This window comes from Chiloscyllium plagiosum, chromosome 9, assembly GCF_004010195.1.
Source record: "Chiloscyllium plagiosum isolate BGI_BamShark_2017 chromosome 9, ASM401019v2, whole genome shotgun sequence".
NCBI classification, from domain to species: domain Eukaryota; kingdom Metazoa; phylum Chordata; class Chondrichthyes; order Orectolobiformes; family Hemiscylliidae; genus Chiloscyllium; species Chiloscyllium plagiosum.
The window spans coordinates 88,831,470-88,855,519 of NC_057718.1; the positions used below are offsets into that span (position 1 = coordinate 88,831,470).

At 43.7% G+C, this 24,050-nt stretch overlaps 1 protein-coding gene across 1 annotated transcript in view; it reads left to right on the plus strand.

The window, feature by feature from the left end:
- The window catches only part of ccdc170 (coiled-coil domain containing 170), a 104,909-nt gene extending 82,006 nt beyond the window's left edge, over positions 1-22,903 (plus strand). The window contains exons 10-14 of the mRNA XM_043696503.1: positions 4,879-5,079; positions 6,297-6,470; positions 9,022-9,264; positions 10,085-10,321; positions 22,259-22,903. Coding sequence (XP_043552438.1) covers positions 4,879-5,079; positions 6,297-6,470; positions 9,022-9,264; positions 10,085-10,321; positions 22,259-22,537 — 1,134 coding nt within the window. The 3' untranslated portion in view covers positions 22,538-22,903. The remainder of the gene's footprint in view (positions 1-4,878; positions 5,080-6,296; positions 6,471-9,021; positions 9,265-10,084; positions 10,322-22,258) is intronic.
- Positions 22,904-24,050: the final 1,147 nt, after the last annotated feature.

The window sequence follows — 24,050 nt, forward strand, 5'->3', positions numbered from 1 at the left end:
ATCCTCCAACCCTGGTAACATCCTTGTAAATCTTTTCTGAACCCTTTCAAGTTACACAACATCTTTCCCACAGGAAGGAGACCAGAATTGCACGCAATCTTCCAACAGTGGCCTAACCAATGTCCTGTACAGCCATAATATGACCTCCCAACTTCTGTACTCAGTACTCTGACCAGTAAAGGAAAGCATACCAAAGTAAAGGAACACCTTCTTCACTATCCTATCTACCTGCGACTCCACTTTCAAGGAGCTATGAACCTGCACTCCAAGGTCTCTTTGTTCAGCAACACTCCCTAGGACCTTACCATTAAGTGTATAAGTCCTGCTAAGATTTGCTTTCCCAAAATGCAGCACCTCACGTTTATCTGAATTAAACTCCATCTGCTACTTCTCAGCCCATTGGCCCAGATCCTGTTGTAATCTGAGGTAACCTTCTTCGCTGTCCACTACACCTCCAATTTTGGTGTGTTCTGCAAACTTACTAACTAAACCTCTTATGCTCACATCCAAATCATTTATATAAAAGATGAAAAGTAGAGGACCCAGCACTAATCCTTATGGCACTCCACTGGTCACAGGTGGTACCAGCTCTCTATGTCTCTGTCTCTCTCTTTCCTCTCTCATGCTTTCTCTCTCAGTGTCTCTCTCTGCACTGAATGCAATTAGTCCATTAATGCCAGTAGGAATGACTGAAATTGGAGACATACTTGTGAAAGGAATTTGTAATATGCTAAATAACAGACAGAAAGGTTTTTTTAATTGGAACAGTGATATGGTGACACTAATTAGGTGATAAAGGGATTTATTGCTGCTAACAGATGTCTCGGTTTGGAGAAAACATCAAAATGGGAGAAGGTTCTCCTGGGACTAACAGATGGTTTGTAGTGGAATTACCCAGAAGTCAGTATTTGAACCCTTGCTTTTCTTGATATATATTAATAATGTGGATATTGGTGTGCAGGGGGAAATTTCCAAGTTTGCAAACGACACTAAACTTGGAAGAATTATAAACTCTGAGGAGGACATGTGTGGAACTCCATAAGTACAAGCTGGTGGATTGGACAGATAAGTACCAGATGATGTTTAATGCAAAGAAGCATGAGGTAATGCGATTTGGTCAGAAGAACGCTGAAAGACAACAGAAAATAGTGGGTACAATTCTAAAGTGAGTGCAGGAGTGGAGGGATCCGGGTGTATATGGCATAGACCATGGAAGGTGGCAGTGCAGGAGGGAAGAGAGAGAGAGAGAGAGCAGTAATTAAAGCATACAGTTTTCTTGGCTTTGCTAACAGAGGCATAGAGTGCGAAAGCAGAGAGGTGATGTTGAACTTGTACAAGACATTTGTTAGACCTCCGATGGAGGATTGTATATAGCTCTGGATTCCACATTATTGGAAAAATGAGAATGCATTGCAGAGGGTACAAAGTGATTTACTAGAATAGTTCCAAGTATGAGAGCTCTGGGGATTGAATCTGATAGGAGCAGCTGCATATTCATCACATACCAGGTTCTGGGAAAGTTGTCCAGATTAAGGTGGAAATGGGAAGAGATCTATACACCTATTGGTTGAGTAGAATAGGTAGGTGACATTGTAACTGACATCCTTTTATTGACATACAGCCAGCCATCTTACGTATCAGACTCAGATCATTGTATAACTCTTAGATGTTAATGTCCACAGCAGATCTACTGCCTGCAATCAACTGCCTGAAACTGTTACCAACATTAGTAACAGGGTGTTGCTATTACTGTTTCCTGATTTGCGTAGCCGTTTGCCTGTTCCTGCTAGTTATATCTTCCTCACATTGAGGATTTGGTAAGTCTCGCAAATAATCAAAGCCTTATTTGTAGTTTTTGAAAATGATCTTGTCTCCTGCTGTAGCTCCGTGGCCGCATTCCTGTTGCTGAGCTCTTTAAGTACTACCAGAGCCTCCTTCCCATGGCCCTAGTTCCCTGTGAGTCCGAGCTTGCAGATACAAATGATGCAAGTGGGTAGGACCTCGTTGAGTTGCACGAATTCAAGCTGTGTGACTAATATCTGGGCGCCAGGCCCTTATGAATGCCGGTATTATTGTATAATTCTGTTTACTCCTGGGTAGGTGTTGAGTATCTAATCTCTGGTGCCAATCTATGGAGCTCAGTATTTGTCTATGGAAGGAGCAGTCTTGTTATACAGTTTGCTTAATGATGCACCGTGGTACATAAATGCATGATGAGCTTGCAGGGTACAATTAGCCTTTGAGAGACCAATTTCAGGTCATACCAACAGTTCAATGGCATCCGCACATTTGAACATCATGAGCCTCACTGAAAATCTTACAAATACAGGCTCAGAGCTTTGTCCACTGGGATCAGATGTTGGGCCACCCGCTATATGTTCATTCCGAGACCATCTGTATAACCGTTCAATAGGCGGGGATCTTAAAACCAACCCAGGAGTACCAGCAACTGCATAAACGACCAGACAAAGAAATAGAAATGAGTTAGGGAAAGTGTCTGCACTGTTGATTATGTTCTGCTTGTGCCAAGTGCATATCAACTGGAACATCTTTATTAATTGTCAGGTAACAATGGTCATTCAGAAGAAGTGATGGAGTCACTGAAACGCAAACATGCTCAGCATTATGTTGTGTCTGTGATGCAATGGAGGAGACTAGGTATTCAGTATTTGCACAGTATTATGGGGGTGGGAGTGCCCTCGATGTAGGTTATTAGCTGGACACAGCCCTGACTTCAGCCAATGCTTAAGTGCTTGTAAATGCCACGAAAATATTCCAAGCAGATTTAGAAGGAAAAAGCGAAATCTGCAGGCTTGAAACTTAAACAGAAAATGGTGTGTGTTTGGCAGCTCTCTGGGCAAAGAGCAGAGGGCAGGCAAATCTTTTAGCTATGTTACCTAGAATTGAAAATTGAATGATAAGCAGGCATCTTCGTAAAGTGGGGAAGATAGAGGAACAGTGCAGAGGGAGAAGAGAGAACCCACATATGCAACAATCATGCATGCAGCAAATGCATTCATGCTTTCAATTTTGCGCCAACTAAATTCATTGCTTATCCTTCAATCTTCAGTTCTGATGACACAGTACCCAGCCTTTTCTCCTCACTGATAGTTGCTGCTCCCATCATTCACCTGCAGCAGTAGTGAACTCAGAGCACATACACTGACTGTGGACGGGACTCCAATCATATAATTAGAACTTTACCAGCACTTAAATGATGACAGCGGATTCCATACACTTGGCTTGAATTTATTATCCCCTTATGGTACTAGAAGAAAATGAGGACTGCAGATGCTGGAGAGTCAGAGTTGATAAAGCATGCTGCAAGACTAAAGAAGGGGTATGCCCGAAACATGAACTGTCTTCTGCTTCTCAGATGCCTGACCTGCTGTGCTTTTTGCAGTGCCATGCTTTATCCCCTTAAGTTCAAGGACTTCAGCGGTGATCTAATTTAGGGTTTGATTGTATAAAGATATTCGACGGGATAGGTTCCAAGGTACTATATCCTCTGGATGCGTAAATTCAGACAAAGAGGCATGTTAAAATGAAATAGGAGAAAGTGAGGACTGCAGATGCTGGAGATCAGAGTTGAGAATGTGGTGCTGGCAAAGTATAGGTCAGGCAGCATCCAAGGAGCAGGAGAATCGAAGTTTCGGGCATAAGTCCTTCATCAGGAATGATCAGGAAACCTAATGAGGGGCTTATGTCCGAAACGTCGATTCCCCTGTTCCTCGGATGCTGACTGACCTGCTCTGCTTTTCCACTACTATACTATCAACAACGATGTTAAAATGAAAACAAACTATGGTGAGTAATTGGGATTCAGGATACAGAATAGCCATTGCATGGTGAGACAGAACAGACGGAGTCATTTCATATACAGCTAGACAAGACCAGACTCCCTCAAAATATTCCTGGAAGGAAACCTAGACCCTAACTTTGTCTTATTTTAAAGGTAAATGTGAAGTGTCTGTTCCAGATTCAATGCGACTGGTTAAACTACTCAACGTTAAGAAAACCACCATTTATTTAAATACCATAGTTAAAATACAATGAAAGAAAGAGGACTTTAGAATAACTTAACTCTACTGGCAAACTTAATAGAAACAGTAACTAATTAATGTTTCCAATATGGTAACATCCCATAAACACACCCCTCGGCAAAAACAAAATTCAACACAATTTCTTGCATGCAGTTCTCCCATCCAGGAGGGATAAACATCAAGGGAAAGTTCAGAGAGAATAGCAGCCAGAAGACAATCACTGAAGCGAGTTTTGAGAAGATTTGTAGCTCAGGTTGAGGTTCTGGATGTAGGTTTGCTTGTTGATGAAAACGAATCTTCCAGCTCAGCGAGCATACCTACATCCAGAATTCACTGAAGCATCCAACTCTTTTTGAGACCCCAATAGCTTCTGATGCTGCTCAGAAATCCTGGTCTGGGAGAGCTGGCCACACCCATTCAGGCTGTTTTATTTAAAAAAAAACCAAGCTGTTTACTCACGAGGTCTTCAGTAGCCAGTTACTACCTGTGCCTTACAGTCTCTCTTCAAACAAAAAGGACAAAATAACCTCTTAAACTGACAGCATCATCACACTGATTAAGATGATAATGCACACAATTAGAGTAGATGGGCAGCTCCATCTTTATTGTCTTTTTGGGACACTAATGCACAGTGTGGTTTTGCTAGGTCATTGTTTTAAGTTTCCACCAATATTTACCTTGAAGCTTTATGTGGGAAATGCTGACTATCATGCCCTAGAACCTCAATGAAATATTCTTGCCCACTGGTGCTGAATAACCCATCAAAATGACATACGTCTCCAATTCCAAAGGGTGACGGTGAGCTTTAAATGTGTGCTTCTCATGTCTTTCCCAGACAGTGTCACGGTTGGAAGAGAATGTGACCAAACTGACCGAGCAACTGGAGAGGCAGGTGGATCTGCACCAAGCTGCACTGCAACGTTGCACCAAGGCAGATCTGGGACTTTCAGAACTTCAGGAGAGAGTTCGAATCCTGGACGGAAACCTGCTAAGCGGAGATGTGCTGTGTGATACCTTGAGCCAGGACAAACAGAAAGTAATGGGTTCTGCTGGACCAAGTTTGTTTGATTGTTTCAGCATCCAATTTGCTTTGATAACACCAAACAGAAAGCTTTGACACTTGTCCTGGTTTGCCCCCAACAGATTGGGGCTCCTTTCGGCTTTCCTCCAACCTCCACTCTTTCCTCCTTTGTGTTAGCAAGCCTCCTCTTTAACCCCGAGGGGCAGGACATTTCAGATTGCAAAGTTCCCAGCTTTACTCATGGCCCCCTACCATACGAGTTCGCTAACTCCCATAAACCATCTCCTCTCCTGCTTCAGCTAAGGCCTCTTAGAACTGTCGCAAATGAAGGTTGGCAAATTCAAATGTAGGTACCAGGATTAAAACTGAGTGCCAAGGGCTATGCCAGTGTTCGACTGCCCATGCTTTCAAACTGCTCTAGGTTTCCTCTCTGGGATATCATGCTCAGTAGCAGCGGTGTGTACCATCCACAAGATGCATTGCAGAAGTTCACCAAAGAGCTTTAGACAACACTTTCCAAACCCTCAACCACTTCCATCTAGAAAGACAAGGGCAGACCCAGGAACACCACCACCTGCAGGTTCCCCTCCAAACCACTCACCATCCTGACTTGGGAATATATTGCTGTTTATTCAGTGTTGTTGGAACAAAGTCCTGGACCTCCCTCCCTAAGGGAATTGTAGACCTACCTATAGCATGTCGACGGCAGCAGTTCAGGAAAGTAGCTCACAACCACCTTCTGAAAGGCGACTGGAAATGAGCAATAACTGCTGGCCCAAGCCAGTGACACCCACGCCCCACGAATGAATTAAAAAGTGTTCTGAATCCAGGAAACTGTGTGAGCATTGAGTAGAGTATTGACAAGTATTTTGCAAAGCTGGATTGCCAGCTAAATTATGGTTTTTCTTTTAGAATGGTTGGTTCTCTTACTAAGGCACAATCTTCTTTGGTTATCAAGACAGAATAAAAATGGCTATGCCCTCACCCTGACCCAATCCCTTGAACTCATCTAGTGAAGTGCACAGATGCTGGGGCCTGAGGCTGTGTTTGAGGATATGGTGTTTGGGTTTAAGCATAACTGTAACTAAAAAGGAGCCCAGATTTAAATATGGATTGATGTGAGCATTAAACATGGAATAATTTATCTGAATGTTTCCATATCTTCATTTGAAAGACTAAAATGTGTTTGCAAATAAATGCATGCAAAGTAACTCTGTTCATTCTCTACAAAGTATCTGAAGTTCTTGGAGGACATAGCGGAGAGGATGAAACTGGAGAGGGTGACAGCAGAGATTGGCTTTGATATGCAGCTGGATGCAATTCTTGCCCGGGCTGATCAGCTGGTTAAAATGGAGAATGAGGCCATTGTTGAGAACAAGACCCTTACATACAACCTGAAGAGAAAGGTAGAATAATCAGAGATTTACAACTCTTCTTATTGTCAAATTAATCTGACTGATGGTAAATCTGTCACGTGATCTATTAACATTACAAGCAAGCAAAAATTTAACAGATTCCTTAGTTATGATTCTTCTGCATTCTAACAACTCGAGCTCTCACTCATCCATTCAATCTTCTTCCGTTATCAACCTAATACAACTTACTTTACCATACCCTCTCTTGCTTTACCCAACCTACCTGTCATAATCCCCATCTGTCTGTCTATCTATCCAACCATCCATCCTCTTATTGTTCAGGATGTTGGTGAGGCCTCTTCTGGAATACTGTGCCCAGTTTCAGTCACCCTGTTATAGGAAGGATTTTATTAACCAGGAGAGGGTTCAGAAGAGATTTACCAGGATGTTGCCAGGAATGGAGGGTTTGAGTTATAAGGAGAGGCTGGCTAAGCTGGGGACTTTTTTCACTTGAGCGTAGGAGGTTGAGATGTGACCTTCTAGAGGTTTATAAAATCATGAGGGATATAGATAAGGTAGGCACCTTTTTCCTAGAGTGGTGGATAACAAGACGAAAAGGCATATTTTTAAGGTGAAAGGAGAACGATTTTAAAAAGATGTGAGAAGCAATTTGTTTTACACTTGCGTGTGGAATGAACTTCCAGAGGAAGAGGCTGAGGGGTGACCTCATAGAGGTTTATAAAATCATGAGGGGCGTGTATAGGATAAATAGACAAAGTCATTTCCCTGGGATGGGGGAGTCTAGAACTGGAGGGCATAGGTTTAGGGTGAGAGGGGCAAGATTTAAAAGGGACCTAAGGGGCAACCTTATCATACAGAGGGTGGTGTGGGTATGGAATGAGCTGCTAGATGAAGTGGTGGAGGCTGGTATAATTGCGGGAATCTGGATGGATATATGAACAGGAAGGGTTTAAAGAGATATGGGCCAAGTGCTGGCAGGTGGAACTAGATTGGGTTGGGATATCTAGTCGGCATGGAAGAGCTGAACCGAAGATGAACCCAAACAGCTGTTTCCATGCTGTACATCTCTATGACTCTGTGACTCTAAGTGGGTGCAGGTACAGTTGCAACATTTAGAAGGCATTTAGAAAGGTGAGTGAATAAGGAATCTTTAGTGAGATATGGGCCAAGCTCAGGCAGGTGGGACCAGTTTAGTTTGGGACTATGGTCATCATGAATTGTTTGTTTCCGTGCGTATGACTCTATCTATCAGTCGCTGTCTGATGACAGGACGGATTTTCATCTGCAAACTTGTGCCCCACTCTCCTGCGCATACAACACCGGAGACAGCAGTGATCACTTCATTGACTTTTCTGCAATGAAAGTCAGAATGCTCGGGTGATCCGCCATAGGAGATTGCTGTCTAGGGAGTGGAATCACAAATCTGGCCACATTACTTCTGAGTCAGTAGATGATAAATATAACCCCCAAATTCAAATGTTTGTATTTAGATAGAGTTAATGAAGGAGTAGAGTTCACCTGGCTTCGGGAAGGAGATTGAAGGGGCTACTGGGACCTGTGGCTCAGGAGAGAGGACTTTCTCAGGTGGTTAGGAGTCTAGTGTTATCAGGCAGGAGCATGTTTAATCAGTTCCTCCGTGTAAACTGGAACCAATACTTCATACAACCAAGAATTATTGAACTCCCAGCACCATGAGCGATGAATCTTATTGATACATACGTTCACACTAATTCAGATTCTGAATTGAAAATATTATCTGGCTCCTCCCAACTCCCCATCATCAAGTCACCTCTTGTTTCTTTTCCACAGCCTTAACAGAGACGGGAAGTTGCAAGTTTTTGTTATGTCCAGCTGATTCAGAGTTAAAACCTAAACTTGCAGATAAAGCTTCTCAAGCACTGCTGCACACAGTAATAGAAATCGAGAGCCTCCCAGGATGAAAATCTTTCTTCACCAGACTTGTAAATTCATTTCCACCAAAGGCTGTTTTCAGACTTTTTTTTTCTCTCTCTCGAAAATGTTTATAAACTCGAAGGTAAGGGAGACTGATGCTGGAGAATGGAATTCGTGACATTTAGGAATCAAACAGTCCCATGTTAGGAATAGCACAGGTAAATGGACAGATAGCTCCCTCTATTCAGTCTTAAATAAATTAAAAGCATACTTCAGGGGATCCCAAAGTGCTTTGGTGCTGAAGCACTTTTGAAATGCAGTGACTTTGTAATATAGCCAATTTCTGCAAGCTCTCACAACAGCATTAAGTTAAGGACTACATAATCTGTTTAGTTGATGTTGTTTGAGCAATAAACATCGTCTAGGACAGGAAGGACACCTACTCGTCTTACTGTTGCAGGACCACATACAGCCACTTGAGGGCGTTTAAACTCTCATCCTAATGTTGGCATCGCCAACACTGCAGCACTCCCTCAATAATGTACTCAGATGTCAGCTTAGATTCTATGCTTATGTCACTGGAACTGCTTTTGACACAAAGTCTAAAGCCTATTGACTGTCTCTTTAAAGAAATGAATCACCTCCAGTCTAAGAAGCTACAGGAGACTGACTCTGCTTACTCTTCCAGCTGAAAGCCCAGAAAGACAAGTTAGTTAGCAAAGAGCTGCACATGGACCTGCTGAGGAGAAAGATTGCACAACTCGATACAGAGAAACAAACGCAGACTGCACTGGCGGTGGAGAGAGACGAGGCCAACTTAACTGTGCGGAAGCTGAAGAAAAAGGTGGAACGCCTTGAGAAGGAACTCGTTGCAGCACAGTCCTCTAGCTTAGATCTGAAAGCAAAACTCTCTGACACTCAGGAGCTTAAGGTAATTCCAGGTATCCTCGCAGTCTTGCTACAATCCATGCACTACTACCTTCTGTTCCATTCTGCCGACGGAGGCGCGATAACAGTAATGTGTATACCTTTGCATTATGTTTGTTATGTTCTATTTGTTTTTACATTAATTATGTGGACTCCTTGATTACTTAATCAGCCAGTATACTCCTGGTCCCACGGGTGCCAGATATTACAACGTTTGCTCATATAGAAACTTATTATCTCTGCGTAGATCTGGGAGATAAAATACAACTGCAGGGCAAGCCATCATGCATTGACTATCCATAGTTTACCCAACAAAGTGGTGATACAACTGTATCACTTCTTTGTCACTTCAGAAGACAGGTAAGAGTTAATTATTGCTTAAAAATGTGTTGCTGGAAAAGCGCAGCAGGTCAGGCAGCATCAAAGGAGAAGGAGAATCGACATCTGCAGTTCTCACTTCCTCCTAGTTCAAGAGTTAATTATTATCAGGCACAGAAACTGACTGGAAAGGATCAGCAAGTTTCCTTCTTTAAAGGACATTTGTGATCCACTTTATAACACGGTCCTTTTTACTGTTGCCTGCTTTCTAAAGCTGAATTCATATTTGAAGTGGTCACAGTGGGTTTTGAACTAATCCAGGAGCATAACCATACAACGTTACGCTGAATTAGTTGGTTGGTGTTGAAATGTAGTCCCAGCTGTGTAGTGGGATGTCAGATGAGTGTTTGCATTGCTTTCCTTGGTTTCATGGAAAATCCTCTTGTTGGTTATTTTGTGCTCAATTCCATTCAATAGCAGTGCCTTTCACTGTGATGTCCCTGCAGATCAAAACGCTGGAGCAGAGCAAAACGATAGATGAGCTGAATAAATCTGTGAGGAAGCTGGAGACCTTGAAGGAAACAGCCATAGAAAAGCTCAACGCCACAAAATCAGACCTGGACTTCACTGAGCTTGAGGCAAAGGAGGAGAAAGAGCGAGCCCAGAACATTCTGGAAGCTGTGGGCAGCGAGCTGAAGACACTCAAACAAGCCCTGCAGGAAGTGGCCAGAAGAGAGAGACAGGTAGGGATAGTCACAAAAATCAAAGCAAAATGCTACAGACAGTGGAAATCTGAAATAAAAGTGGTGCTGGAAGAGTCAGGTTGCGGTTGAAATATTTGTTCCATTTCTCTCTCCACAGATGCTGCCAGATCTGCTTGAGCTTTCCCAGCACATTTTGTTTCTGTTTTCAATGTGAAAAGTGGAATATTTCCATTTATGGAAGCAGTGAGATGTTTTGACAATGGGATGGCACAGTGGGTCAGTGCCAGGGCCTCACAGTGCCAGGGCCCCAAGTTTGATTACAGCCTCGGGCGACTGTCTGTGTGCAGTTTGCACATTCTCCCTGCATCTGCGTGGGTTTCCTCCGGGTGCTCCGGTTTCTTCCCACAGTCCAAAGATGAGCTGGTCAGGTGAATTAGCCATGCTAAATTGCCCATAGTGTTGGGTGCATTAGTCAGAGGGAAATGGGTCTGGGTGGGTTACTCTTCGGAGAGTCAGTGTGGACTAGTTGGGCCGAAGGGCCTGTTTCCATACTGTAAGGAATCTAATATAATCTAATCTAAATGGTAGCTCAGTGGTACCTCAAATATCTCAAAATCAGAATTCTAATGGGTTAGCTTCCACTCCCGAGTCTTGAGCACCTCATGTAGGGTGATATTGTAGTGCAATCATAAGGAAGGGCTGTGTTGTCGATGGTACATGCTGCCTTTGGGGTGAAATGTTAAACCAAAGCTCTTCCGAGCCTTCTCAATGGGGAAAGGATGCCATGCCTGTTCAAAGAAGAGCCAGAGAGGTTTTCTGGAACTGTGATCAACATTTACCCCTCAACCTGCAGATGATCCGCTCATTATTCCAGTCTGTTTGTAGGCTGTTCTTATGGGTACATTGTTGGTGCTTCCTGCAATACGACAGTATCTAGAATTTTAAAAATACTGTGTTGGTGTCAAGGTTTGATGTCCTGAGGCCATGAACTGAGAAGAAACATTGAACATAGGAACAGGAGGAGGCCATTCAGCCCTTTGACCCTCTCTGCCATTCAGTTTGATCATTCAACTTCGTACCCTGTTCTCACTTTCACCCTATACCCTTAGACCTGTTTAGCCCCAAGAACTATTATCTATATGCTTCTTGAAAAGACAAGTTCTCTCACTCTTGAATACTGACTAGAGTCAAAGCACAGTTCCAGGGTTGGTGAGGAGAGGTTGGAATTCGAAAGTGGGCAGGGTCACAGTTAAATGTGGGTGGGGAAACTAGATGTGCAAGAGCTAAATGTGTGTGATGGATTGATGCCATTTTTGGCCTTTTGCAGTAACTGTTACCAGGTGGTGCTGTCAGAGATGAGCCCAGTGAGGGAAAGGGTCAACACTAAATACAAAGATCAGTGTGGCACTGCTCTCTGACCTCTCTCAGTGGAAATCTCCCTGAAAATTGGGAGGATCTTGAATGCGGTACAATGAATGACTGCTGTAGCTGATCTCAAGTACCATCTCTGGCCACCCACTCTGTAAGGTTCCTCTCCCTCATCCTTTCCCCCAGGTGAAATTATGGGACTACTTCAGAAACACAGTAGGTGCTCCTCATGTTTAGAAGTTGATTTGATTGTGGGGTCTAAAACATTAAAATATTGTTTCTAAGATGGATGTGGAAAAGTTCTTTCCTCTTGTATGAGATTACAGAATAATGAGACTTAATCTTAACATTAGAGCCAGGCCATTCATGAGTAAAAAGGCAGACCACACGTCTTCACACAGAGAATAATGGAAAGCTGTTCCCAAAAAGGCCATGGACACTGGAGGGTGTTACACCTCAGTGGGGCAGCGCACTGGAAATGAAGCTATTTCCACAGTCAGGTTGACCTAGGTTGACAAAAAGTATGTCAGACGGCATCTGAGAATCGGGAGAATCAATGTTTCAGACATAAGCTCTTCATCAGGAATGAGGGATCAGGAATGCTCATTCCAGATGAAGGGCTTATGTCCGAAACATCGATTCTCCTGCTGCTCGGATGCTGCCTGACCTGATGTGCTTTCCCAGCACCACACTCTCAACTCTGATCTCCAGCATCTGCAGTGCCCACTTTCTCATCATGACAAAACGTATGGTCCAGGTGTCTGTACTTACCAAGAATAACTACTTATTGCAAGTAAACAGACTTTAATTATAGGCATCAGAAATAAACCACCCACTTATGACTTTAAACTCTAGTCCCCTTATAATCTTCCTCCCCCGGCATGCACTTACCCACATGGACAGACGCACACAGAAAAAAAGAATGGATGTTGTAGATGGAGGGAAAGACTGGGAAAGCAGTTCAATAGCTCCTGTCCATGAGATTTGCTGAGATGGTTCTCGTGCTGTATCTTTTGTTTCTTCTTTCTCCAAATATTGTGCAGGAGGCACGGGATGAGCCATTCACACTGATAGAAGATTCCTGACTTCTTAGTTAAAAGCTTACAGCAACTACTGAAGGTAAAGTAAATTGGCTTTATTCAGCCTTAGAGTGGCTTTTGCTGTTGAGAACAGAATCAGCTCTTGGGCTGATGGAGATTTGATACTTTTTCACTGTGTTGCTCATGGCCGCAGACTGCTCAGCTGCCTGAGAACCAATCACATAGCTGTTGGCAGGCAGAAGATCTTTGTCATCAATAATTGGTCACCAGTCCACAGACCAATCAACTAGTTGTTGTTTGTACACACCCTTTGGCTCCTCCGCAGATGACAGGCCAACCACAGCTGGAACCAGCAGCCGAGCAAATGATCTTTGCAATGAATGTTAGGTTACTTGGTTTAAAAAAATATATGTAGCAAACCTCCAATGATCCTTGATACCAAAGAAGACCTTTTCCCATTTCGGTCTATGATTAAAAATATTCAAAAGACATGAGATGCTGAAATTTTCAAGACTGGGCTGGATGGAGTTTTTGGGGGTTAGGTGTATTAGATTAGATTCCCTACAGTGTGGAAACAGGCCCTTCGGCCCAACAAGTCCACGCTGACCCTCCGAAGAACAACCCACCCAGACCAATTCCCCTAAATTCACCCCTGACTAATGCACTTAACACTACCGGCAATTTAGCACGGCCAATTCACCTAACCTGCACATCTTTGGACCGTGGGAGGAAACCAGAGGAAACCCATGCAGACACAGGGAGAATGTGCAAACTTCACACAGACAGTTGCCCGAGGCGAGAATTGAACCCGGGTCCCTGGCGCTGTGAGGCAACAGTGCTAACTACTGAGCTATCATGCCGTCAATGAGTACTGTGCTAGGTTGGATTTAGAGTGGAGATAATGGTCAGCCATAATCTAATTGAATGGTCCAGGAGCTTTGAGGGCTGAGTGGCCTTCTTCTGTACCTGTTTTCCTGTCCATACTCCTGGCACAGGAGAGTTTTCCATTGGGGCATTTTTTTAAAAACGGGTATTGAATTGGGTGGCTACATCATGGCTACATGGCACACTGTACCTCTGCCACACTTTTATAATCGCAGGGACAAAATAAAATGCCCTGTTAATGATCGAGCATGGAAATGTGGAAGAATGGTTAAACCTTGGTTGTAGAAGAATGCATGTGGTTTGTACTGATGACCGTTGCCGTGCTGTATGTTCTTGGTAGCTGCGGTTGCTTTCCAGCTCCATTTGCCCAGGAGAGGGAGTGTTACACTGCAAAATGCGAGGCTTGTCTTCAGCAGGAAGCAGGAGAAACAGCCTCACTGGCTTTCATGGAGGATTTGTGCACCTTCCACTGCACAACAGGGTGGAGAAAAAAGTCAGGCAGCCAGGACTGCGAATGTCTTATTGCCATTTTACAGATTCAATGGACAGTTTGGGTGCGCAAAGAACCTGAGTAGAAGGCAATCAGGAGTGGAGTGGACATTTGGGAGTGGGTTAAACCCATCGTGACAATAATTTCTTAGATGAGGTTCTAAAGTCAGTTTTAAACTTGTGATTCATTAGTTCATTGTTTAAGGAAGTTATAGGAACATCGAATACCGTGTTTGAACTGTATGGCATCAGGTGTGTATCTGACGCAATTTGGCACAGAAATTTGAAATGAATTGATGTGACTGTACAGGCAGGACAGAGTGCAACTTCACCACCCTAATTTTAACCACTTCCAACACCGTTACTGGAACAGCCTAATTCACATCCAAGTCAGACGTTCAGGCCACCAAGTCCATTTACTGCAGGTTGGTTACCTGGTTAATGGTCGGACGGGTGAGAGAAAATGGAGGGAGCGTTACACCAGTTCCTGCTGGTGGTAAGATCCTATACCCCAGGAATGTGTATCAGGTCAGCACAATGACCATCCACTGAAACTTTAGATTTGTGCTCCCAGTTAATGAGGCTCTATAGGAGATGAAGTTTTATAAAAGCAATTTTGCTTGACTCATGGCATCTTATGAGCTCCTTTAACATAATGTGAGCTCGTGTGTGTGTGTGTGTGTGTGTGTAGTGTGTGTGTGTGTGTGTGTGTGTAACCACAAGAACTAAATGTCCTTGATTGAAAACATTACTGAGCATTTATTGTTTCTCGTTTTTACTTCAACTCAGAATCAACATAAATTAAACATTAATTACCAGGAAAATCACAGGCTACGTAAATGACACATTTGGAATAACCATGACACCGCAGGGAGTTTCTAAGCTGTCCCCTCCATCTTTATGGCAACCGTTTCCTCTTCAGAGCTCGGATCTTCCTCAGGGAGAATTCCAAGCACTTTCCGTCAGGGGCTTAGCTAATTTTCCATGCAAACAGAAAGAGTACCTGTAAACATGTAAAACCATGCAATCTTTTACACTTCTTTCTGGAACCTTCTTAACTCTTAGCTCCCATCGATTGTGCAGGTGTGTGTTGTGTCTCATGGTCAATATGCAGTATACTTTTAAGAGACATGCTCATGATATCATCACTGGTTAGCTCAGTTGGCTGGATGGCTGCTTTGCATTACAGAGTGATGCCAACAGTGTGGGTTCAGTTGGCTGAGGTTACCATGAATGACTCTGCTTCTCAACCTGTCCCCTCACCTGAGACCCTCTGGTTAAACTACCACCAGTTGTCTCTCTCTCTCTCTCTCTCTCTCACACTCTCTCACTCTCTCTCTATCTAGTGAGAGAGCAGCTCTGTTGTCCAGAAGGTCTATGGTGACTTCACCTTCACCTTTAATGTGGAAAGACTCATCTGTACATGGGAGAAACAATGTGAGAAAGGCTGAGTCACTCCCATTAGATTCACAGCTACAGAAACTTGAGAGATTGTACCATGTCGTCTCTTCCTGTTCTTCATTTGCCATCAGTTCACCAATACAGTAACAAGGTGATGAATCAACTGTGCTCATTAATTGGAAAATACATCTTGTCTTTCACACCCTGTATGATGTCGCTTACATAACACTATTGCCTGCACCAAACAAGACATCAAAGAAAAACAAGCATTGTAAAATATTTTGTTCTGTAATTTGACTTTGCTGCTTTTTACATTTTTAAAGATCTACTTCTTATTGCTTTCCCCCTTTCTAACCTCCACCTGGTTATAAGGTCCATTCAATTGGGATGCTGAGAGAGTGCTGCACTGTAGGAGGTGCCTTGTATCAGATGACCAGTTAGAAAAACCCCACCTGCCCTGTCAGGTGGTTTTAAAAGTTCCCATGGTACTATTCCAAGAAACCCCTAGTGACCTGACCAATATTTATCCAGCAACCAGCATCATACGTTATTTAGTCATTGTCTCATTGTTTATGGGAGCTTGCTGGGAATAAAATGGCTGCCATATTTCCTACCTTGCACAACAGTGACTATGCTTCACCCATATCTCATTGCCCATGAAGAGGTTTATGATGTGCTGAAAGAGTTTGTGTTTCCCTGGGGTTGACTGCTTCAACAGGAGATGAGGGAAATACTAAACAAGTATTTTGCATCAGTGTTTAGTGTGGAGAAGGATATGGAAGTCAGAGAACATGGGGAACTAAATAGCGACAGCTTGATGGAATGTCCATATTACAGAAAAGAAGGTGATGGACGTCTTAAAATGTATAAAGGTGGGTAAGTCCCCAGGACTTGATCAGGTGTACTCTAGAACTCTGTGGGAAGCGAGGGAAGTGATTGCTCGGCCCCTTGCTGAGATATTTGTATCATGGATAGTCACAGTTGAGGTGCTAGAAGACCGGAGTTTGGCTAACGTGGTGCAACTGTTTAAGAAAGGAGGTAAGGAAAGCTAGGAAACTATAGACCAGTGAGCTTGACATTAGTGATGGGTAAGTTGTTGAAAGGAATCCTGAGGAACAGGATTTACATGCATTTGGAGAGGCAAGGACCGATTGGGGATAGTCAACATGGCTTTGAGTGTGGGAAATTGTATCTCACAAACTTGATTGAGTTTTTTGAAGAAGTAACAAAAAAGATTGAGGGGGACAGAATGGTGGATGTGATCTGTATGGACTTCAGTAAAGTGTTCAACAAGGTTCCCCATGGGAGACTGGTTAGCAAGATTATATATCATGGAATACAGGGAGAACTAGCCATTTGGATGTAGAACTGGTTCAAAGGGAGAAGACAGAGGGTGGTGGTGAAGGGTTGCTTTTCAGACTGGAGACCTGTGACCAGTGGAGTGCCACAAGGATTGGTGTTAGGTTAATTGCTTTTATTCATTTATATAAATGATTTGGATGTGAACATAGGAGGTATGGTTGTAAGTTTGCAGATTACACCAAAATTGGAGGTGTCATGGATGACGAGGAAGGTTACCTCAGAGTACAATGGTCAGGTGGGCCAATGGGTCAAGGAGTGGCAGATGGAATTTAATTTAGATAAGTGTGAGGTGCTGCATTTTGGAAAGGTAAATCAAGGCAGGATTTAAACACTTAATGGCCAGATCCCGAGGAGTGTTGCTGAAAAAGATATCTTGGAGTGCAAGTCCATAGTTCCTTCAAAGAGGAGTCACAGGTAGATAGGATAGTGAAGAAGGCATTTGATATGCTTGCCTGTATTGGACAGTGCATTGAGTACGGGAGTTGGGAGGTCATGTTGTGGCTGTACAGGACATCGGTTAGGCCACTATTGGAATACTGTGTGCAATTTTGATCTCCATGCTATAGGAAGGATGTTGTGAAACTTGAAAGGGTTCAGAAAAGATTTACAAGGATGTTGCCAGGGTTGGAGGATTTGAGCTATAGGGAGAGAATGAATAGGCTGGGGCTGTTTTCCCTGGAGCGTCGGAGACTGAGGAGTGACATTATAGACGTTTATAAGAGTGTGAGAACCATGGATAGGGTAAATGGACAAAGTCTTTTCCTCAGGGTGGGGGAGTCCAAAACTAGAGAGCATAGATTTAAGTGTGAGAGGGAAAAGACATAAAAGGGACCTAAGGGGCAATCTTTTTATGCAGAGGGTGGTGCGTGTATGAAATGAGCTGCCAGAGGAAGTCATGAAGGCTGGTACAATTGCAACATTTAAAAGGCATCTGGATGAGTACATGAATAGGAAGGGTTTAGAGAGATATGGGTCATGTGCTGGCAAATGGGACTAGATTAGGTTAGGATATCTGGTTGTCATGGATGTGTTGGACCGAAGGTTCGTTTCTGTGCTTTGTATCTCTGTGACTTTATGATACCTGCATTCCTGTTACCCCTCATCCCTTCTCCATATCATACAGTGTGGTAGTGTGACTCGGTCTGTCGAGTCACACCGACCCTCCAAAGAGGAGGAAACCGGAATACCTGGTGGAAACCCATGCAGATATGGGGAGAATGTGTACATTCCATACAGAGTGTCGCTAGAGGCTGGAATCAAACCTGGGTCCCTGGTGCTGTAAGACTGCAGTGCAAAACACTGAGCCACCCCTGTGCCAACAGTTGTAAGTTCCACCAATGGCCAATGGGAGCTCTGGATTGATAACTGGACAATGTTCCTTTCCCCCATTCACAATGTTTCCCATTGTTAGGTGCTTCACATATTGGAATCTTTGTGGCTTAGTCACTGATTCTTTGTCTCAGGGAGCCTCCCCTCTCACACTCCACAATCCGGGAACCTTGATCCTCAACTATAATGATGGATGGGTAACTGTTCACACATTCCATATTGCCTCATTAAAACCTTTGTCTCTTGGGTTCTCTTTTAACCTTTGCTGTATAGCCATATGCTATTTCCATACGCTTTATTTTCAATTTACTTCATACAACCAGAGAGTACAAAGGAGGCCCTTTGGCCCATCACTCCTGTGCTGGCTCTTCGAAGAAGCCGTCCAGTGAATCTCAGGCTCCACACGGCTCTGCTCTATCTGCTCTATGGCCCAGTAAATGTTCCTTTTCGTGTATACCAGTCTGAAAACTACTGTTGCATCTGCTTCCACTCTTTCAGGCAGAGAGAGATTCAAGCCAAAGTGAGTCAACATTTCTATTCATTTGTCTATCCCAGCAATAATCTCCCAGCTTTTCCTCCATCTGTCTTAAGTTTCCCTTCACTTGCTACCAACTTGCCTCCGAGTAAAACATTACTATTTTTTATATCCAAACCCTTCCCCATTTTGGACACCTCCATTGCTTCTATCCATGACCCAGTTCCAGCCAGTTAAAATATACTGAGTGACATTGAGAGACTTGGACATTCCCAGTGATACTTCCGGGCCTACGGACAGTCAAGATGGGCTGAATGACTTCTTTCTGTACTGTAATGACTGTACGCCAGAAATTAGAGCAGAGGAATATCGTGTGTAAATGCTGAAATAGCTAACATTTTCTAAACTTGTGGGTTGAAATGTTTGCTGCAGTTAGATATCCTTCTGTTTAGGCTTCTCTGTTAATTCATCTTCCCATTGGCTCGCTTTTTATAATCTCACCATTCTCTTTCCGTGGCAGATACTTTGAATACTTATCCCTTATGCTAAGTCTTGCATTCCTACCTAAACCACAATGGTGTGCATTGCCAGTTCCACTACTCTGATGAGCCTCAGCTGTCTTTAGTGCATCAAACTGGCTGTTAAATATTTCTTGATGTTTCTCTTTGCAAATCACCGGTGCTTTTAGCAAGCTTGAGGCAATTTTTCTCAAAGTCTCAAACTGTGAATTTTGAAAAAGCACTGGGGTTAGGAAGCTGCCAATATGAGTGGGAAAACGTTTTCCTACATTGTACAGGGCATGATTTGAGAATCAAAGGACACCAATTTAAGACCGAGATGAGGAGGAATTTTTTTCCCTCAGGCGGCTGAGAGCCTATGAAACTCCGTGCCACAGCAAAGTGTGGGGGCAAAGTCCTTGCATATACTTAAGGTTGAGATGGATAGATTCTGATTTGGTAGGGGAATCAATTGTGATGGGGAAAAGGCAGGAAAGATAGCTGAGGAATATTGGATCTGCCTTGAATCCTGTTTAATGGCGGAGCAGGCTCAAGGGGCCAAATGACCTACCCCTGTTCCTATTTCTAATGATCTTATTGAGTGAGATGTTACCTATCTTCTTACTAAGACCAGCAGCAGTTATTTTTAGCTCCTGTGTCCTGAACACAGGGTGGGGATTGTCTCAAATTCCCCTCATCATTTCATCAAATGGTCGCTTGCACCTTTTCTCTGTGGATTCCACTCATTTCCAATGTTGGACCTGGAGGACAGTCTGATTATATTTGATAATACTGTCCATTCCTCATAGCAATAAGCATTTCACATTTAACATGGTTACTGAAGTCAAAATCAATTAGCAGAATTGCCCAGAAGGGAACCGGTTAAGTCATTATCTCTATGTCAGTGTTAACTCTTCAATTGGAGTTGCCGACTTTAGTTTTATAATGCCCAATATTTCTCATATTGTCTTTTGAATACTGTTTGTTTCTCCTTTTATACTAAAGTGTCCCTTGTTTTAATAACTTGTTTTAAAACATTTCTAATAGTATCTCCTTACATTCCGCTCTTCAGTTTGAACCCCCTTGTCACTGACCATTGGGTATCGTCTTTTCCTGTTGACTCTCTCAAACCCTTCATCATGTTGAATGCCTCCGTTAGCTCCCTCCTTAACCTTCTCGATTACAGCACAAAGACTGCAGCAGCCCAAGAAGGCAGCTCACTGCCTCCTTCTCAAGGTCAACTGGGGATGGTCAATAAACACAGGCCCAGCCAGTAATACTCACATCCCATGAGTGAGAGACTAAAATGAAACATATTTTCCTAATTTCAGATATGCCATGAAGTATGTAATGGCACTCACACCACATTGTCCTTTTACTTCATCTGACTGTACCTTAGGAAATATTCACATCTTAGTTGACCCCCCCTCCCCCCCCCCCCCAACACCTCAGGTGAATCTCTGCTCACTGGCCTATCTCCATTCTGCCAGCCCCTGTAAATGCCAGCTCATCCAAAACTCTCAGGCCCATTTTTGTAACCTTGACCAAGTCCCTTTCACTCTGGGCTCATTGACTGACATTGGCTCCCAGTCTGACAACGCCTGTTTAAAATCCTTCTTGTATTCAGAACCACCAATGGCCGTGTCTCTACCTACCTGAGGAAACTTCTACAAACTGTCGACAACTATTGTCTACCTCAAAATTCTCTGTATTCTGTCAGGCTCATGAGATCCGCCCTCATCCTTCTAAACTCCATTGAGTACAGACCCAGTCTGTTGTACTGTTCCTCATGTGACAAGCCCATTATCCTTGGGATCATTCTTGTAAACATGCTCTGGACCCCCTCCAAGGCCAGCAGATCTTTCCTTAGATATGGGGCCGAAAACTGCTCACAGTATTCCAAATGTGATCTGACCAGAGCTGCCTGCAGCTCAGCAATATGTTTCTACTGTTGTATTCTGGCCGTCCTGAAATGAATGCTAACATTGCATTTGCTTTCCTAACTGGCAACTGAACCTGCATGTTATCCTTAAAAGAATCCTTAATTAGGATTCTCAAGTCCTTTTCCACGGCTAATTCTTTGGTGATCATACATTCAGTTGTCTTGGCTGTAAGATTGAAATCCCCTCTCTGAGACTCTGACTGTCTACCTCTCCCAGTCCCAGTAAGACGCTCCGTTTAGGCTATTGTTTTGACCCGTGTGTCCTGATAGTGTCCTTGCATGGCTCTGTACCAAATGGTGTATGATAACGTTCCTGTGAGGCACTCTGAGGCACTTTACTACATTTTATTTGTCTGGCGCAAGCATGATGAACCCAATGTAATCTTGCCATGCTGTAAATTTATTTGATTCGATGACAGGCACTATATAAATGCAGGCAGTTCTTACTATTTCTACATTTTAAACCTGAATCCTTTTGAAGGAAATTGATGATGATCTGCTGTGGATGAGTGATGCAGTTTAACTGAGTCCTGATTTATTAAGCCATGTCTTGATTTAAAGTTATACAGGTTTCCCCCACTATCTGACAGGAGAGCGTTCCAGTGAAACCTTCCATAAGCTGAAATGGAGTAAAGCCAAAAAGCATTAATTTTGATTAAATTCCCAATAGCGTGGAAACAGGCCCTTCAGCCCAACAATTCCACACTGACCCTCTGAAGAGTAACCCACCCAGACCCATTTTGCTCTGACTAATGCACCTAACACTATGGGCAATTTAGTGTGGCCAATTCACCTGACCTGCATGTCTTTGGACTGTGGGTGGAAACTGGAGGAAACCCACGCAGATACAGGGAGAATGTGCAAACTGCACACAGACAGTAACCCGAGACTGGAATTGAACCTGATTCCCTTGTGTTGTGAGGCAGCAGTGCTAACCATTGAGCTACTGTGCTGCCCATTTATATGTGAAAAATTTTGCCTTTTTTTGTCAAAGCGAAAATCCTCTTTGGATTTCTTTCGGTTAACGAAAGCAGGTACTAATGTAGGTCTTTCGTAAAACCGAAGTGGCGTAAAGTGAACTTGCTAAAAGCAGGGTTGGGGGAGGGGGGAAGCGGAATACCTGTCCATTCAAAGATGTGTGTTCCCGAACTGGATAATTAACCAACTGTTGCACGTTTGTTATTTCAGCTGTTGGATTTCCGGGAGGTTGTCTCAAGGATACTGGGCCTGAACGTTAATACCCTTGCACTTCCTGAGTATGAGATCGTCAAACGGCTGGAAAAGCTCGCCCAAGCTCACCACACATCTGCCGTGTCGGCGCTGTGCCTTGAGAATTCGATGGGTAAACTACACCAGGGTTACGTGGCAGGGTGCGAGGCCAGGCAAAGGTTGGCCAGCAGTCTCAACCATCCAGGGTACAAGCCCACGCCTGCGTTGCCGGCACGAAGACCGAAGAGCAGCACGTAAGAAGCTTTAGAAATCGAAGAACATTTGTGAGCAATATCCAGATCATGTTCGGATCAACCACTTTGAGATATTTTTGGCGTCCGCCCTTCTCTTGTGATGCTCTTGCAACCTTAAGCATAAGTGGCCAGCCATGGTTCAGTTAGTAACCCCCCCGACCCATGTCAGAAGGCCGTGGGATCAAGGCTACTCCAGAAAGCAGAGCATGTGATTTAGGATGACATGCACAGTGCAGTACTAAGGGAGTGCTGCATGGTTGGTAGTACCATCTATCATTTGAGACTGAGGCCCTGAGCTGCATGCAGAAGATTCTCAAAACTGTTTAAAAGATTTGGAGGTGCCGGTGTTGGACTGGGGTGGACAAAGTTAAAAAAAATCACACAACACCAGGCTATAGTCCAACAGGTTTATTTGGAAGCACTAGCTTTCAGAGCGCTGCTCCTTCATCAGGAAGTTACGCAACCACCTGATGAAGGAGCAGCACTCCGAAAGCTAGTGCTTCCAAATAAATCTGTTGGACTATAACCTGGTGTTGTGTCATTTTTAAGTTAAAAGAAGAATTGCTACGTTCTCCTGACCAAAATTAAATCTTCATCCGATATTGCTAAAACATTAACTGGTTACTCTGTCGTTGCCATTTCTGAGAGTTTGCTGTATGCCCCATGTTTCTGTGTTACAGCAGTGTCTGTACATCAAAGGTTTAGCAGCAAAGCACTTTGGGAAGTGAGCAGGTTGTGGCAAGTGTTGTACAGATGTTCTTTGTTTTTAGGTGACTACTGTAACTCAGAAATATGTCAGAGGCGTTGTGGTGGTGGGCAGAGCAGGGAGGAGAGAGGAGCTGAGAGTGGAGCCACAATTGAGAGAGGAACATTCTCAATGCAGGCAAAGTCTGAGGTGACGGGACTGAATAGTACAGGATTGTCCAGAGGGATCCGTCATTCTGGCCGAACAAATGGCCACCAGTGCTGGATTAAAACAGCAGCACAGTCCCTCAGTGGTTAGTACTGCTGTCTCACAGCGCCAGCGACCAGGTTCAATTCCAGCCTCGGGTGACTGTCTATGTGGAGTTTGCACATTCTCCCCATGTCTGCGTGGGTTTCTTCTGGGTGCTCCAGTTTCCTCCCACAGTCCAAAGATGTGCAGATTAGGTGAATTGGCCATGCTAAATTACCCATAGTGTTCAGGGATGTGCAGTTTAGCTGCATTAGTCTGGAGTAAAGGTAGAGTAATAGGGTAAGGGAATGGGTCTAGGTGGGTTATTCTTCGGAGGATCAGTGTGGATTGTTGGGCCAAATAGCCTGTTTCCCCACTGTAGGGATTCTAAACAAAAAAAGACAATGACTGAGCTGTGGGACTTAAATGGTGGGAGGAGATTTCTAAAGGAATGTAGGACAAGGCTACGGAGAGTGACTGACAAACTGCAGCTACTTATAAATATATTGAGGGGGTTCCAACCCCCTGAGAAATCCATCAGATTTGCCCCATGTGGAGATTGAATGCCCTCCCTTCACCTGAG